Here is a 14,415-nt window from a genome sequence, read left to right on the forward strand (position 1 = left end):
CAGGTTTATCCAATAAGCAAATTATGATGCAGCACCTTTAGGTTTGAAATTGACATCGCTCCGCCTAAATCCCAACCCCTTTTAGGCTTCAATTGAATATGCTTTCTTGGGATATGCTTTCCTGGAATGTGTTGGGTGTGCCTAGCAGTTAGATCCAGTTTTTATCGCTAAGGCTGAACCCTGAGCAAAAAACCGTTAGGCCAGCTAATCTCACAGCTACAGCTTTGCCTATGGGGCCCAGTCAGTTCCATGAACAGTTAATTTATTGTTTTGGTTAAACTTATGACAGACAAGTTACATTTGCAGTTTACAAACCTACAAGCTTATATTGACTAATATTACCTGTTTAGGCAAAATACCAAATGCCTCCAAGAAGCACATATTATTGCTTATTAATCCCTCTGATTCTGGCTGTCACATACTCTGCAGAATCAGAGGGGAGATTAGGTTCATGATCAGAGTCACCTCCTCTTGGGCATCCCTCTCATCCAGCACCATGGAGCAGTCACCCCACTGCTCCAACATGGTCATGATTTCCCTCTCCGGACACTCTGAGACTCCTTCCATAGGTGTGCTCTCCAGGACAATGCCAGTCCCAAACAACTAGAGACAGGAAGCCCCACCTGCCACTTGGAGAGAATGACAGACAGCTGGTTGTAGAAAGGAGCAATTGTGCACCCTGCCCCAGAACAAGAATTTTCATCCTTGGCCCAATGAAAAGCACTTCTCAGGGTCTTGATCTTGCTCCAGCACTGTGTCCAGTCCTGGTCGTACCTTTGTGCCTGCATTTCTTTTGCTATTGCGATATATACCGGCTTATTCCTCCTACTTTCCACCAGCTCTATGATCTTTTCCTCCAACCAAATGTCAATCAAGTCCTTCAGTTCTTCCTGGGTCCAGTTGGGGCCCCAGTTGATGGATCTATCAGCCTCCTGCTCCATCACCTGCATACTGCTGGACTTGGATTTCTGAGAAATCTGGGAAACTGTTCGTGCCCAAGAACTTGTCAAGACCAAGGTATTCTGACAATAACTGAGTCATGAAAGGTCACTGGCAAACTTGGTGGGGCTGTTATAGAGACATGTCTTGAATGAACCTTTTCGTAAATTCCATGTACTCATAATTGTGCAGGTGTCAACTGTGTCTCAGAACTGGCAGTCAGGGATATGTGATCAAGCACCATTTATGAACCAAGAAATGGTGATAGGCTTAGCCTGGCCCAAATTGACCCCCATTGTCCATTTGGATAGCTCAATAATGTCCCATAATGTCCCAATGATGATCACACCCAAGTGTCTGTGCCTAGCTGCTCATCCTACAGGCCAAACTTCTCTTAACCTCACTGAGCCACTGAATCAAAGGCACTTTGTCATTCACTGCCAGAACCCCAACTTTTTTTTCAATGAATGAACTGAATGATGGGATTATATCTGGGAGCAGGGTGGGGACGCAGAATTCATTCTAACAGGTTATGGGAAGAGAGTGAGGCACAGGAGGCTCTAAAGCTCATCCAGCACTAATAATGCAGCATGTCTGCTAACAAAGGCCCATTCCAAAACCAGGTGGGGGTTAAGTGCAGAGGGACATTTGTTGGAAGAGAAGTTGATGGTTGTGGCAACTCTGCCTGCCTTACCCCTCTGAGAGGTGTCAATGGTAGCTATTGAGACACAGAGCTGTCCATCACACACTCCTGTTTCAACTCTTGGCTAGTGCAGGAGAAGGCTGTTTTCTGGGGAGAGGTTGCTTTCAAGCCAGGGATCTTGCAGGGCAATCTTTTTCCTGGGGATGGGTTACTTTCAAACCAATGTTCTTGCAGGCCCTGGGCTCCTGTCTGGGGAGAAGTTGCTTTCTAATCAGTGTTCTTGCAGGCCCAGGCTCTTTTCTGGGGAGACATGCTTTCTTCAAACCTGAGCTACTGCAGGGCAAGGCTCTTTTCTGGCAAGATGTTGCTTGCAAACCTAGGATTTTGCAGGCATGGGCTCCTGTCTGGAGAGAGGTTGCTTTTAAACCAGGGGTCTTGCAGGGCAACTCTTTTGCCTAGGGAGAGGTTGCTTTCAAACCAGGGTCCTTGAAGGCCCGGGCTCCTGTCTCGGAAGAAGTTGCTTTCAAACCTGGGTTCTTGCAAGGCAACTTTTTTGTGGGGGGAGAGGTTGCTTTCAAACCAGGATTCTTGCCATGGGCGACTCGTGCCTCCTGAGTCTGGAGGAGCACATGCCCCCCCAGCAGCCAGTCAGCAACCAGGGGGGTCCCCCGCAGCTGATCTCGCTGACCAGGGGAGGGGGGTCCCTCATAGCCAATCTTGCCAACTGACCAGGGGGGCCCTCACAGACGATCACACCGACCTGGGGGTGGGCAGTTCCTCACAGCCGATCGCACCAATCCAGAAGCGCCAGTGACTCTTCTCCTGCCACCCCTCGATTTGGAGATTCAGCCACCGAATCAGGCCAAATCTCCACCAAACTGAATCGGGGATTGAAGCTTCACACAGCCCTACTGAAAGGTCCCCTCCCCCCAAGGTGGGTTTGGGGATGGATGGGGTGCAGTTGTGTTGACCACAGGTTACCATGGGGATCCCTTGCTTGTGGGGTAAGAAGGGTCATTTAAGGGTATTGGCATGGGGAGGTTAAAATATAACCCTTGAGGGGAGGGTCATAGTTTCAGAATCACATTTTCACTTTTTTAGGGCTATGAATGTACCCTGGCTTTTTTCCACTCATGGAAATGAATGCCAATTCTGGTCCTATATTGGTTCTCTGAAGCCCTTCTCCTAAATTTCCTAATTTAGAGGGGATCCTTTTAAAGGCAATAGATGCCCCTATCAATATGCTGAACACTGTCTGTGTTTTATAATCTGGAATAAATCTGAGAATAATCAGTACCAAAATATTATGGACAACATGGGAAAGATCCTGAAGTTCTAGATCCTGAAAGATTTTAGATTTCAATTTTTGTTTATTTACAACTTTCACTAAAACAATACAGTACCATTAACAACATTATAATATTAGATTGTATTAATTCTAGTTATTGGTAAGAACATAAATATTCTATCAATTTAAACAAAATGTAAAAGCATAATATTCAATGATACAAAAATAACTTAAATGAAACAACCTACAATAGTAGAAGAAAAGAATAAAAATAGGGGAATTGCATTGGTTTTGGCACTTATTCTATGTGCAAGAAAGACAAATTCACCTAGAGTATATAGCACATGCTGCAAGTTATTAGTGAGTAGCCAAATTGTTTTTTCCTCAGTAGTTACAACTTTTTACCAATGAAGAGATTCATTTTCCTGTTTTTTTCTTCAAAAAAATAAAGAGACCACAAATAGTGATTTAAATAATCTATCTCATTCTTCTCCCTAAAACATACCCTGTCTCTATATGAGGTCAGGCATCAGCTGCCCATAATGACTGCACATCTCATTTGAGAGACTCACAGTCAAGTAATGACTTCTTGTTGTTTGCAGTTTTGTACTTTGGATAGGTGGATTTCTAGGCCTAAAACAGGCTTTATTAATTTCAAAAAAGGAGAAGTTTGAGCAGATCTCACTGCCTGCATATCTGTCTGCATGCTGGCGTCTTTTTAATTCTTAAATTTATATCATGTTTTAAATATAGCCGCTATGTTAAGTCAATGACTGTCAGCACATTTCCCAGACCATTTGTCTCAAGAAGAAAATAAACGTTATTTAGCCATCCAAAGAAGGGCTTATTTGGAAGAGGAGAGGCTCCTAAAATGTACTTCTCAGAGTACAGGATCTAAATGTTATTCAATAATTTAGAATTCTTAATTAAGCTGAAGTGCTCACATTAAGCAGCCCCATTTCAGATTACATGAGCCCCTCCCATCCCCTCTCCTGCATGCCACATGTGTCAGTGTTCCTGCACTGAAAAAATGGTGGCAGGGTGCTTTGAACTAAAGCTCATTGAACATGTTTTATATCGAAGCCTCCCCCACCATTTTTTCAGAATGGGGATGCATGGCGACGTGACGCGGAAGGTTTCCGGGGCGCGTCAATTTCTGTGCTCCTGCAGACTCAATTAATGGAGTCCGCTCCAATTCACTGGGTTTCCAGCATGTGGGACCAGGCTCCTCGCAGGTGTATAGGAGCCCAATGCGTCTGCACAAGGAGTTTCTAAAATGCTTCCAATGCAAAAGGAAAGCCTACAGGCAATGCAAGAATGGGCAGGTCACAAAAGTCGCATACAAGGAAATAGCAAGAACCTGTGCTGTGCTTAATTAAGTAACCAATTTAGGACAAGGGGTGGGCAAAACACATGAAATAATTGATGAAGCTATTCTGGCTTCAAAATTAGATTTATTAACAGTAACTAAATACAATTGGGACAGAAAAGGGTATATTTACTTAGGCCTTTCACTCAACTCCAGAATTTCACTGGCCAGGCTTCCTCCAGGTCCTGGAGCTGGGGTCCTCCATATATCTTCTGTCTCCACAAGATTATTTACTTACACACAGATTCCCCACACAAACCATATACATGAACAGTTTTCCAACTGTGGAAAGCACCCCCCTGTGGGGGCGTGAAGGAGAGTTGGAGGGGCACAGCACATAGGCGCAGGCAAGCTCCCCACAAGGAACCAGTGGATAAGGAGAGAGAGACATCTGAAGTCCAGCAAGCAGTGGTGGGGTGAGGGGGAACGTGCCAGCTCTTCTTTTCCCTTCTGGTTTTGCCTCCCAGGCATGGAGCTTGGAGGGTGCTGGCTGCCCAGCATGCAATGTCCGGCCTTTGCTCAGGATGTGTATGCCTCCCGGCCCCCTGCCCAGGCTGCACCATGTGTCTGCAAAGTCCCTGGTCCCGGCAGGCACTGCAGGCTCAGCCCCAGCAGGAAGCGCCTGGGGAGCAGCAGGCACCCTGCTTCAGGGGTGTCATCCCTTTTTCTCCCTGCTGCCTGAGCATGTTGTGCTCCCACCCACCTGGGAATCCCACAGGGAGTAGTCGGGTGACTGAGCTCACTGAGGAGCCAGGCGCCACTAGGGGCAGGAGCTGCAGGAGCGGCAGCAGCAGTGCTAGCTGGGGCATGGCAGCAGCAGCAGGTGAGATTGAGATGGCCCCAGGCGTGGGGCTTCCTGCCTTCAGGACACGTGTGGGCTGCCCATGGAACGTGATGGCAGCCGGCGTTTGAAATGCTCCTCCCACTGCTGCCGGGATGTACCACTGAGGCCCAGCTGCTGGCGCCGGGGAAGCGGTGCCAAGGTGCAGCAGCCTTAGCCCTGCAGTGTGGGGGAGGGCTGGTCTGAGCCCTGCTCATCCTCCTGCTCCTGCAACAGGTGCAGAGCCCACCCGCAGTCCTCTGTGGCTGCATCCTGAGCCTCCTGATCCACTCAGGCAGCAGAGGATCTGATTGGGGGAAAGCAGAGAAGTCCTTCCAGCCTGGCTACTAGAAAATTAGCCCTGAATGGGGCTTTAAGGAGCCTCCTCTGCATTCACCCAGGCTGGGCTGTGGAATCTGATCCTCCACTTTCCCTGGGTCCTGCCCCCCAACCCCAGATGGCTCCTCCTTTCCCCTGGGGGAGCTTGATGCTGAACCCTCTTCCTGTAGTGATATGGCCCCAAACTGCAGCTAGAGGCACTTCAGGCTGGAGATTAGGAAAAACTTCCTGACTAGGAGGCTGGTCAGGGATGGGAACAGGCTGCCTAGAGAAGCAAGAGCATCTCCATCCTTGAGAGTGAACAAAACTGTAACTCAAAGGTGGGGCTTAGCTCAAAGTTTGAAAACTGCTGAGCTAGGGGGAACTCCTAAACAAAAATGCAAAGAAGGCAAAACCACTCAACAGCTACTATGTTTCAGTCTTTACAAAAAAAAATAAGCTGTAGCCCAATAAGATAAGACTACAGCTATAGCCTAATCTGGATAAGCAAGGGGGCAAGTTTAGGGAGGAGATAGCCAAAGAGACAGTCAGAGAGCTTTTGTTGGGTCTGAATGAATTCAAGTCAGCAGGCCTGGATGAACTTCAACCCAGGGTACAGAAGGACTTTGCAGAGGAGATCTTGGAGCAATTGGCAGTGATCTTCATGACATCCTGAGAGACAGACCAGGTACCAAGGGACTTGAAAAAGGCCAACATAATGCCATCTTTAAAAGGACAAAAAAGAGGACACAGGGAACTACAGACCAGTTATCTTTACCTTAGTACCTGAGAAGTTACTGGAACATATCCTAAGGAAGGTTATTTGGAAGCATCTGGAGGAGGAAAGGCTGACCACAAGCAGCCAGCATGGATTTATGAAAAACAAATTATGACAAACTAACTTGATCTCCTTCTTTGACAAAGTAACCATTTGGGTGGCTAAAAGAAATGCTGTGACTATAGTGTATCTGGACTTCAGCAAGGCTTTTGACAAGGTCCTGCACAACTGTCTCATAAACAATTTGGAAAATGTGGGTGAGATAAAACTACTACAAGGTGGCTATATATAACTGGCTCAATAGCCACAAGCAAAGGGTAATTATTAACAGGTCCATTTCAGAGGGGCAAGAGGTTTTGTGTGAGGTCCCACAGGGGTCTATCCTGTGCCCAGTGCTGGTCAACTTATTTATTAATGATTTGAATGCTGGCATAGAAAGCTTCTTGAGCAAGTTTGCAAACAATACAAAACTGAGAAGGGTTGCAAACACACTGGACAATGAGAGTGAAATTCAGAAGAATCTTGACAGATTGGAAAGTTGGGCAAGAGCTAATGATGCTACACCTTGGGAGGAATAATGAAAAACACAAACATAAAATGGGTGACAACTGTCTGGATGGCAGCTGTATGGGAAAGGCTTGGGAGTCTTTGGAGACCACAGATTCATTATGAGTCTGCAGTGTAACATAGCCACACAAAAGGCAGCTAAGATTTTGGGGTGCACTGATAGAAGCATTAGGTGCAAGACCTGGGAGACGATACTGCCTCTCTGCTCGACACTGGCTAGGCCTCATTTGGAGTAATGTGTGCAATTCTGGGCTCCACATTTTAAAAAGGACACGGAGAAATTAAGAGACAGTACAAAGGCAGGCAATAATGATGATAAAGGGTTTGAAAAGCAAGTCATACAAGGAGAGGCTGAAGGAGCTAGACATGTTCAGCTTACTGAAAAGGCATTTAAGATGGGCATGATAGCAATCTTCAAATACTTGAAGGGCTGCCATAAAGAAGAGGGAAAGCACCTTTCCTCTTTTGGTGCAGAGAGGAGGTGGACCAATGGCTTGAAGTTGCAGCAAAGTAAGTTTAAATTGGATATCTGGAAAAACTTCTTCACTGTTAGAGTAGTGCTTTCTGTTTTGTGTCAGGGTGTTTTTAAGCCTTCCCAGAGGCATGGAGTGTTGGCTACAGCCAAGGCTGGGGACGTTGACTGACGTGCGCCAATGCTCCTCTTGAGAACAAAGCAGACTAGGGTCTTGCCCCCTGCTCAAGGTCAGGCCGACCACCACATATGGGGGCAGGAATTTCCATAGTCAGATTGGTATGGACTCTGGGGATTTTTGCCTTCCTCTGTAGTGTGGGGGCATAGGATACCACCTGGGATCTCTTGAACATATATTGACAACATTGCATAGAAGCAGGACATTGGTTGCTGTAGTTTCCCTGCTTTACCTGTGGCAGATTAAGGTGCTATGTCTGTGTTGTGTCAGGGTTGATGGTAGTTTTATGTAGAGTTTAGATTATAATTTGTGTGGGATGGTTTAGACAGGGATCATCCTGCCTCAGGCAGGAGGCTGGACTAGATCAGTGGCTCTCAAACATTTTTGTACCAGGGCCCATTTGTAAACATTGATGGCCAGTCCTGACCCAGTGCCCCTCACTCCCGAACTGCTGCTCCACCCCCAGGTCTCAGCCCTTCAGTGTGTGGGGCAGGAGGTGGGGGTATGTGTGGGGCATGGAGGGCCCCAAACAGCCCCTTGCAGGCTGCAACTCTGACAGCCTGAAAGGGAAAAACCATGGTTTCCCACATTTTTCTCCTTTTCATGAATGTGGAGAGGAGTATTTGTGCATGCATATTTTTTACTATGAAAGCTTTCTAAGTGTCTGACCCTTCACTCACTTAAGTTGATGGGAGTGCGGTGATTGCCTTCTCCCGCCCCCCTCTTCATTTCATCTCTGCAGCTTCTGCCCTCTCTCTGCCTTCTTCTCCTCTTTACTGTCAGGCACAGATCAGCTCCAGCTATGGCTGGATTCTCCCGCAGGCATGGAGCACATGGAAACTCTGTCCCCTGTTCAGCCAATCAGACCCTAAACGACTGAACAACACTTAAAATGAATGTCCTACATTCTTTTGTGAGTCAACATGGCCCACTAGATACAGCAATGGATAGTAGCTCAGAAGAGCAAGTTCTATTCCTGTCTACATCACTGATGTACTGAGTGACCTTGTACAAGTTACATCCCCCTCTGTGCCTCAACTTCACCTATAAAATGGGAATAATGGTTTTGTAAATTACTTTAACATTTATGGGCAATAACTGTGACAGGAGAGTGAAGTATTATTATTGCCTTGTCTCTAAAATTCACTTTTAGTACTTTGCTTGCCTTTACAAAAATAAAGGATAAGTACCTTCACCATGCACAGATCTATGCATGCGCTTAAGTTATACATGCAAGTAGTTACACTGAAGTTATGAATGCATCCATAATTTTGAATAAATAAGACACAACATACAAGTCTCAAAATCTCCATTAGACTTCATTTAAAAGTTCTTTTGTATAGACTTCATAAAAACAAAAACCACAATAAAAATAAAATCCCCAGCCCCGCAAGAAAAAAAAATGATAAAACACACAACATTAGAGGAATGCCAAAAACATTCTACACCACAATTTAAAAATTCTTTAACTGAGGCATTGGTCCCAGCAGTGCATCTGTATCAAAAAATCTTGCTTTTTTTTTCCTTTACTGGTTTGATTGATCATATATGTTACAAATGCATAAAAGTCAGTTAGTTTGAGATCTAATCCAGCAAAAGTAAAAACAGAGTGAACAATTTAAACTGCTTGTTTATCAGAATTAACTACTCTCCTACACACAGGCTTTCCATCTAAAGTTATGCTCAGATATGAAAATGATAAAAGCAGGTACATAAACAGTTGCAGTGAAATGATTTCCCCCCTTATTTTCTACATTTTACATTGCCTTAGATAGGCGTAATGCCGAAATCCAAAAGAAATGGTAATTTGTAGACATGTTCAAACAAAATAATCTGCAGTGGGTAAATACTACATAATGTTAAAGCTCTACAATATAACCCGGACACATGTAGCACTCAGTCCACAAACAGTTTAGCACCATATTGATAGGTCATGCAGCAAAACACTTTCTTCAAGGCTTGCTTGGAACTTAAAGCATGAAATAGTACAGTGCAAGGTAATTTATACCCTTAGCTTCTAAAAGGCTAAGATGGCAATGGCTGACTCCTGGTTCTCTGAGAGGTATATGTTGACACGTTGCCGTCTTTAAGTTCCTATTATCGTAACAACCCCAGGATTAACGTGACCTGAAAAAATGAAGGAGAGGAAAAAATAAATCATTTATTTTGTGACCACTGCATGTTCAGCATCTCTTCTCGTGGCTGTACAAGATAGTATTGACCATATTGGGGGTCGGACTCGATGATCTATTGAGGTCCCTTCCGACCCTAACACCTAACATCTATGAATATTTACTCAAATCTAAGTTGACTCTGAATTTAAGATGATCCCCCTCTCCCCAATAATTTATATATAGAAAATTTATCACAATTTGAGGTGGCAAGCAGTTCCATTAAAGGATTCGAGCTATGTATTTTTATGTAAAGAAAAGCTAATTCTTTTCACATTTTGGGTTTTGTTATAATTTTCCAGGTATAGAATATAATTTTTGGAGGGTTTTCTTAAATTTGTTCCCTCCTCCCACCAACTGCTACAGCAAAGAGAATAGTGTCTGGTGGGGAGGCCAGGTGGACCCATCATCCTTTGCTCCCCGCCCCCTCCCCCCCACACACACACTTCTTCCAGTCACCAATAGTTGCCCATCCCCTGCTCCCCAGTCTCTGCCTCTTCCCCTACCCCTACACCTTACTGGCAGATGCTGCTTAGAACTGATTTAATATATTTTCTTCTTTCTAGTTTTGTGTACCTGGCCCTTGTGGGCAATGCCTTTTTCACAACCTGGCTTTAATTTACTATTGCAGTTCCTCCTAAATTAATGAGAAAAGACAGTCCAGCAGGAAGACTCTCATTTATGCCACTTGGTTTTAAATTAGACCTTGTAAGAATAAAAGGGGGCTTCATGATTGGCAGGACTAATACTTTTAAAAGAACTCTCTTTCTAGAATGTTCATGTGATGCAGATTCTGGGGACAAAAGTCTGTGTTTTCAGATCACACCAAAGATATAACTTCCTAAAGCCATAACGGCTATAGACTGCACCTTCAACCAGTGTATATCAATGTAGTTCTATTGAACTCAATGAATCTACTCCAATTTACAGTAGGTGAGGTCAATTAATGATTTATGACCAGTAGTTCCTTTGCATGCTTCCAGGTAATATACCCTAATGGAAACTGGTAGTAGAAGATGAGACTCCACTTACCAGGAATGCAAACTTTTTCACATTCTTTCTGTGTGCTAAATTTGTTTTCATTTCCACCGCAACCACCATACCAGAATCTTGCACAGCTTTTGGTATTTGAGTCATAGTACCATTGTAGCTCAAACTTCCTGCAGGTTCCTTCTTCTTTTTGCAACCTGCAGATATCTGTGACTATAAAATAATAGAGAAATAGAATGACTCAGCATTAGACAAAATGGGAAGACCATGCCCTGCATTTCTGTTGTTTCACACACATACAAAGTCAAACATGTCCTGTTAGAATATGCATGCAAAGACAGAGACTCACTGTTTTCAGCGGATCTATGGTTATGGATGCCATGCAGTTTTAAAGAAGCAACCTCCTTATTAAAATAGAAATCACAGGTTGATGCTGTGCTCCCTGCTGCGATGCGCAGTGCTGGCCAGAGCTGCACCCGACTGAGCGCCTGTGCCCTGAGCATCCCGCCTGCTGCTGCTGCACCATGGGAGCAGTGCAGGGGTTTCCCCACACACCCCCTGCCCTCCCCCACACCCCACAAACCTCACAGATACATACCGTGCTCCAACAAAGCCCCACATATACACAACCCCCCAACGTACTCTATGCCTATGCACACACACCACCACACCCCCTCACAAACCCTCCACACACACCCCTACATCCTACCATACACATACACCTACACCCTCTCACACCCCACCACACTCACACATACACTCCACCCACACCCAACCATACAAACACACACACACACACTCCACCCACACCCAACCATACAAACACACACACACACACTCCACCCACACCCAACCATACAAACACACACACACATAATACACAAGACTAAGAATTTATTTTTGAGTCGATATACAATACACAAACACAAATCATGACAAAATATTTTTCATAATAAAAGTAAAATATGTTATAGTCAGTGTTTGACTTAGAACCAGAAAAAATCCCAAATCATACACTAAGGTGGCAACACCCCCCACCCCCCGAGGATTTCTCGGGGGCAAGGGGAGAGACTTCTGGTGGCAAAGGTCAGGGGTTAGGGGTGGGACTTCCAGTCCCAAGATGGCGACAAGGGGGCAGGGCAGCCATCAAGGGGTGAGGCTACCCATGCAGCCCTCGACAGCTCAACAAAACTTATTAAGCGACCCTCCACCTGAAATAATTGCCAGCCCCTGTTGTAGAATATCTATCCCTGGAAATTTTCAAGAGCAGTTTAGACAGACACTGGGTGCATCTATATGTGCAATTAATTCAGAACAATAAGCTGTGGAGCAGTTTGAGCTGAAGTAAACTACTCCCAGGTGCAGCAGCATCTACACATGTGCCTAGGACAGCAGTAATTTGAACTAGGCCAGAACAATTTATGCCAGGGCCGCTCCTGCCCTGCTCTGCCCCAAGCTCCAGGTGGCAGCATCAGATGGTGGAGCAGCTTGCTGGGGCACAGGGGTACTTAAAGTGTGGAGCCATGTCGTTAGGTGGCAGCAGAGCTGTCCCTAGGGTACGGCGAATTGGGGTGACTACCCCAGGCCCCATGCTTTTAGCGGGGGCCCATGGAGCTGGGCAGAGAGGCCACAGCCCCTCCTGTCGGGGCTGCCTGGAGCTGATGGCTCAGCCCGATGCCGTAGAAGAAGCACGGAGCCCACCCCCCACCTTTGCAGGGGTACCACAGCCCTGCACGGTGTTAAGGGGGCCCTGCACAGACTGATTTCCCCCAGGACCCGCACCCCACTAGGGTTGGCTCTAGGTGGCAGGCAGGAATCTGGCCTCTTGCTGGCTGGTCTGACCAGGTACAATTTAAGCCCACGGTCAGCATCTACATGTGCATTTACTGTACTATTGCACTATGCACAGTACTATTTTATGGCAGTGTTGATTAGTTTACTGCAGCCTAATAGCATTGCACATGGAAATGGTGACACTTTACTCTGCAACTGAATAGTCTACTCCACAGTAAAGCGCACGTGTAGACATGGCCACTTGGTTTAGTCAGAGCTGATCCTGCCTTGAACTCAAGGCAGGACTAATCCTGCCTTGAGCTCAGGAGGTCATTTGGTCCAACTGAACCAAATGGCTTCCTGAGATCTCTTTCAGCCCTACTTTTCCATGTTTCTGTGAACTGTTAAAAATTACTGAGATTTAGCTTCCACTTACTTTGAGAGAGAACAGACACATAAAACTATTAGAACAGCTTGAAACAGGACAAATCCCCCTCTCTCCCCCTGCCATCAGCTAATTGTGTTGTTTGTCCATACCCTATGTCACAGATTAGTAAATATTTTCTAACAGATTCTGCAATTAGGGTCACTCTCACAGTGGCTGCTGACTACATTGTGCTCTGCAATCCCAGGAGGCTACACAAAATGAAAGTGGTCAAGTTTTTGACAGCAAGCGAAAAGTAGAAGTCTCTCAGCTGGGTTTATTGTGTAGTAACTCATACAAAAGACATAATAAGAAACTGTGTATCATCCCAGATTCACCACCCAAAAGAGTCTGGCACAAGCATGGAAAAAGGATTTATAAAGCCACAGCCTTTCTTAGAAATACAATTTACAGCATTCAAATAATTTGCCATGTAAAAAGTGCTGCTTTCTGCTGAGCACTACAGCATCAACTATTGCCTTAAATGGCCATGATGTGATCGGCATAATCTGGCAAGAAGATTTTACCATTATTAGCTGTAGTAGTTCTGCACTGGGCCAAGAACAAAGTGAAAACTAATGAGAACACATTCCATAGGGCAGTGAGTACAGTGGCAAGATGTTTGCAAACAGATACAAATAACATAGGAGCTCTGTTGCCTGCAGAAACCTGAACACTTATAGCATAGGATCAATGGTCTAATAGTTATTGTTAAATAATGGTTGAGGTTCAGGTCCTACAGTCTGATTTGTATTACCCCAATGCCTCAAAGGGCAAGGAGGGGAGATGAAGAGGACACTTCTGGTGTTGAGGGTGGGTTGACACGTTTCTATGTTTGGATGACCTGTCTAGCACAGCAGTCATAGAGAAATTTGAGAGCAAAGAGTGAAAGTTAGAGCAGTCCTTAGCTGCTCAAATTTGCATTAGGGATCTAGTAGTCCTCTGAATTACAGGGTGGGTTTAAAAATTGTTAATATCCTTTGGGCATGTCTACATGTGATGCTTTAATGCGCATTAGCCTAGGTCAGTGTGCATTAAGGCTGCATGTCTACACGTGCTCACCCTTAATGTGCACTGAAAATGGTGAATTTAGGCTATTCAGACCTAAATTTGATACCTTCAAATGCAAGTATCAAATTTAGGCGCAAATAGTTATACCGCATTAACGCACTTGTAGATGCGTTAAAGTGCATTAACACTCTGCATGTGTGTGGACAGACTTAGGACTAACTTTAGTCCCAAATCAGTCCACACATAGCATTAATGCACTTTAACTGCTGCACATGTAGATGCTTGCCTAAACCTGCTTAATGAGTATTAAGTTAATATGCAGTAAATGTAGGTGTGCTTAAATGCATGTATAAACATGTCCTTTGTCTCCTTTCCTTACGTGCTGTACCAAGAACAGTTCAGCCAGACCCAAATATAGTTTTAAGTATTTCCAGTTGCTTGGTCTCTTGTTTAACGCTGGCATTCTTCAGTATAGCACATGACTCTAATCATATGCAGCATATGAAAACAAACAAATAAATATACAAATCTCATAAATACTCTTAATTAAATTGAGGAAAAAGTAGATGCTTAAACTGTAGGAATATTTTTTCATCTCTTAGCTACACAATTTTTTGGTAACATATTCACTGTTTATGAAATTTATAAACAGTTGCAAAAGGGATAACACTCTA

The 14,415-nt window shown here is 44.8% G+C and overlaps 1 protein-coding gene across 6 annotated transcripts in view; it reads right to left on the reverse strand.

The window, feature by feature from the left end:
- Nucleotides 1–8,672: 8,672 nt before the first annotated feature.
- The window catches only part of COL6A3 (collagen type VI alpha 3 chain), a 122,112-nt gene continuing 116,369 nt past the window's right edge, over nucleotides 8,673–14,415 (reverse strand). For all 6 annotated transcript variants that reach the window (XM_014523989.2, XM_006032252.2, XM_014523991.2 and 3 more), the window contains 2 exons: nucleotides 10,576–10,746; nucleotides 8,673–9,499 (listed from right to left, as the gene is read on the reverse strand). In XM_014523989.2, coding sequence (XP_014379475.1) covers nucleotides 9,459–9,499; nucleotides 10,576–10,746 — 212 coding nt within the window. In that variant the 3' untranslated portion in view covers nucleotides 8,673–9,458. The remainder of the gene's footprint in view (nucleotides 9,500–10,575; nucleotides 10,747–14,415) is intronic.

This window comes from Alligator sinensis, unplaced genomic scaffold (genome assembly GCF_000455745.1).
Source record: "Alligator sinensis unplaced genomic scaffold, ASM45574v1 scaffold1003_1, whole genome shotgun sequence".
Lineage (NCBI taxonomy): Eukaryota > Metazoa > Chordata > Crocodylia > Alligatoridae > Alligator > Alligator sinensis.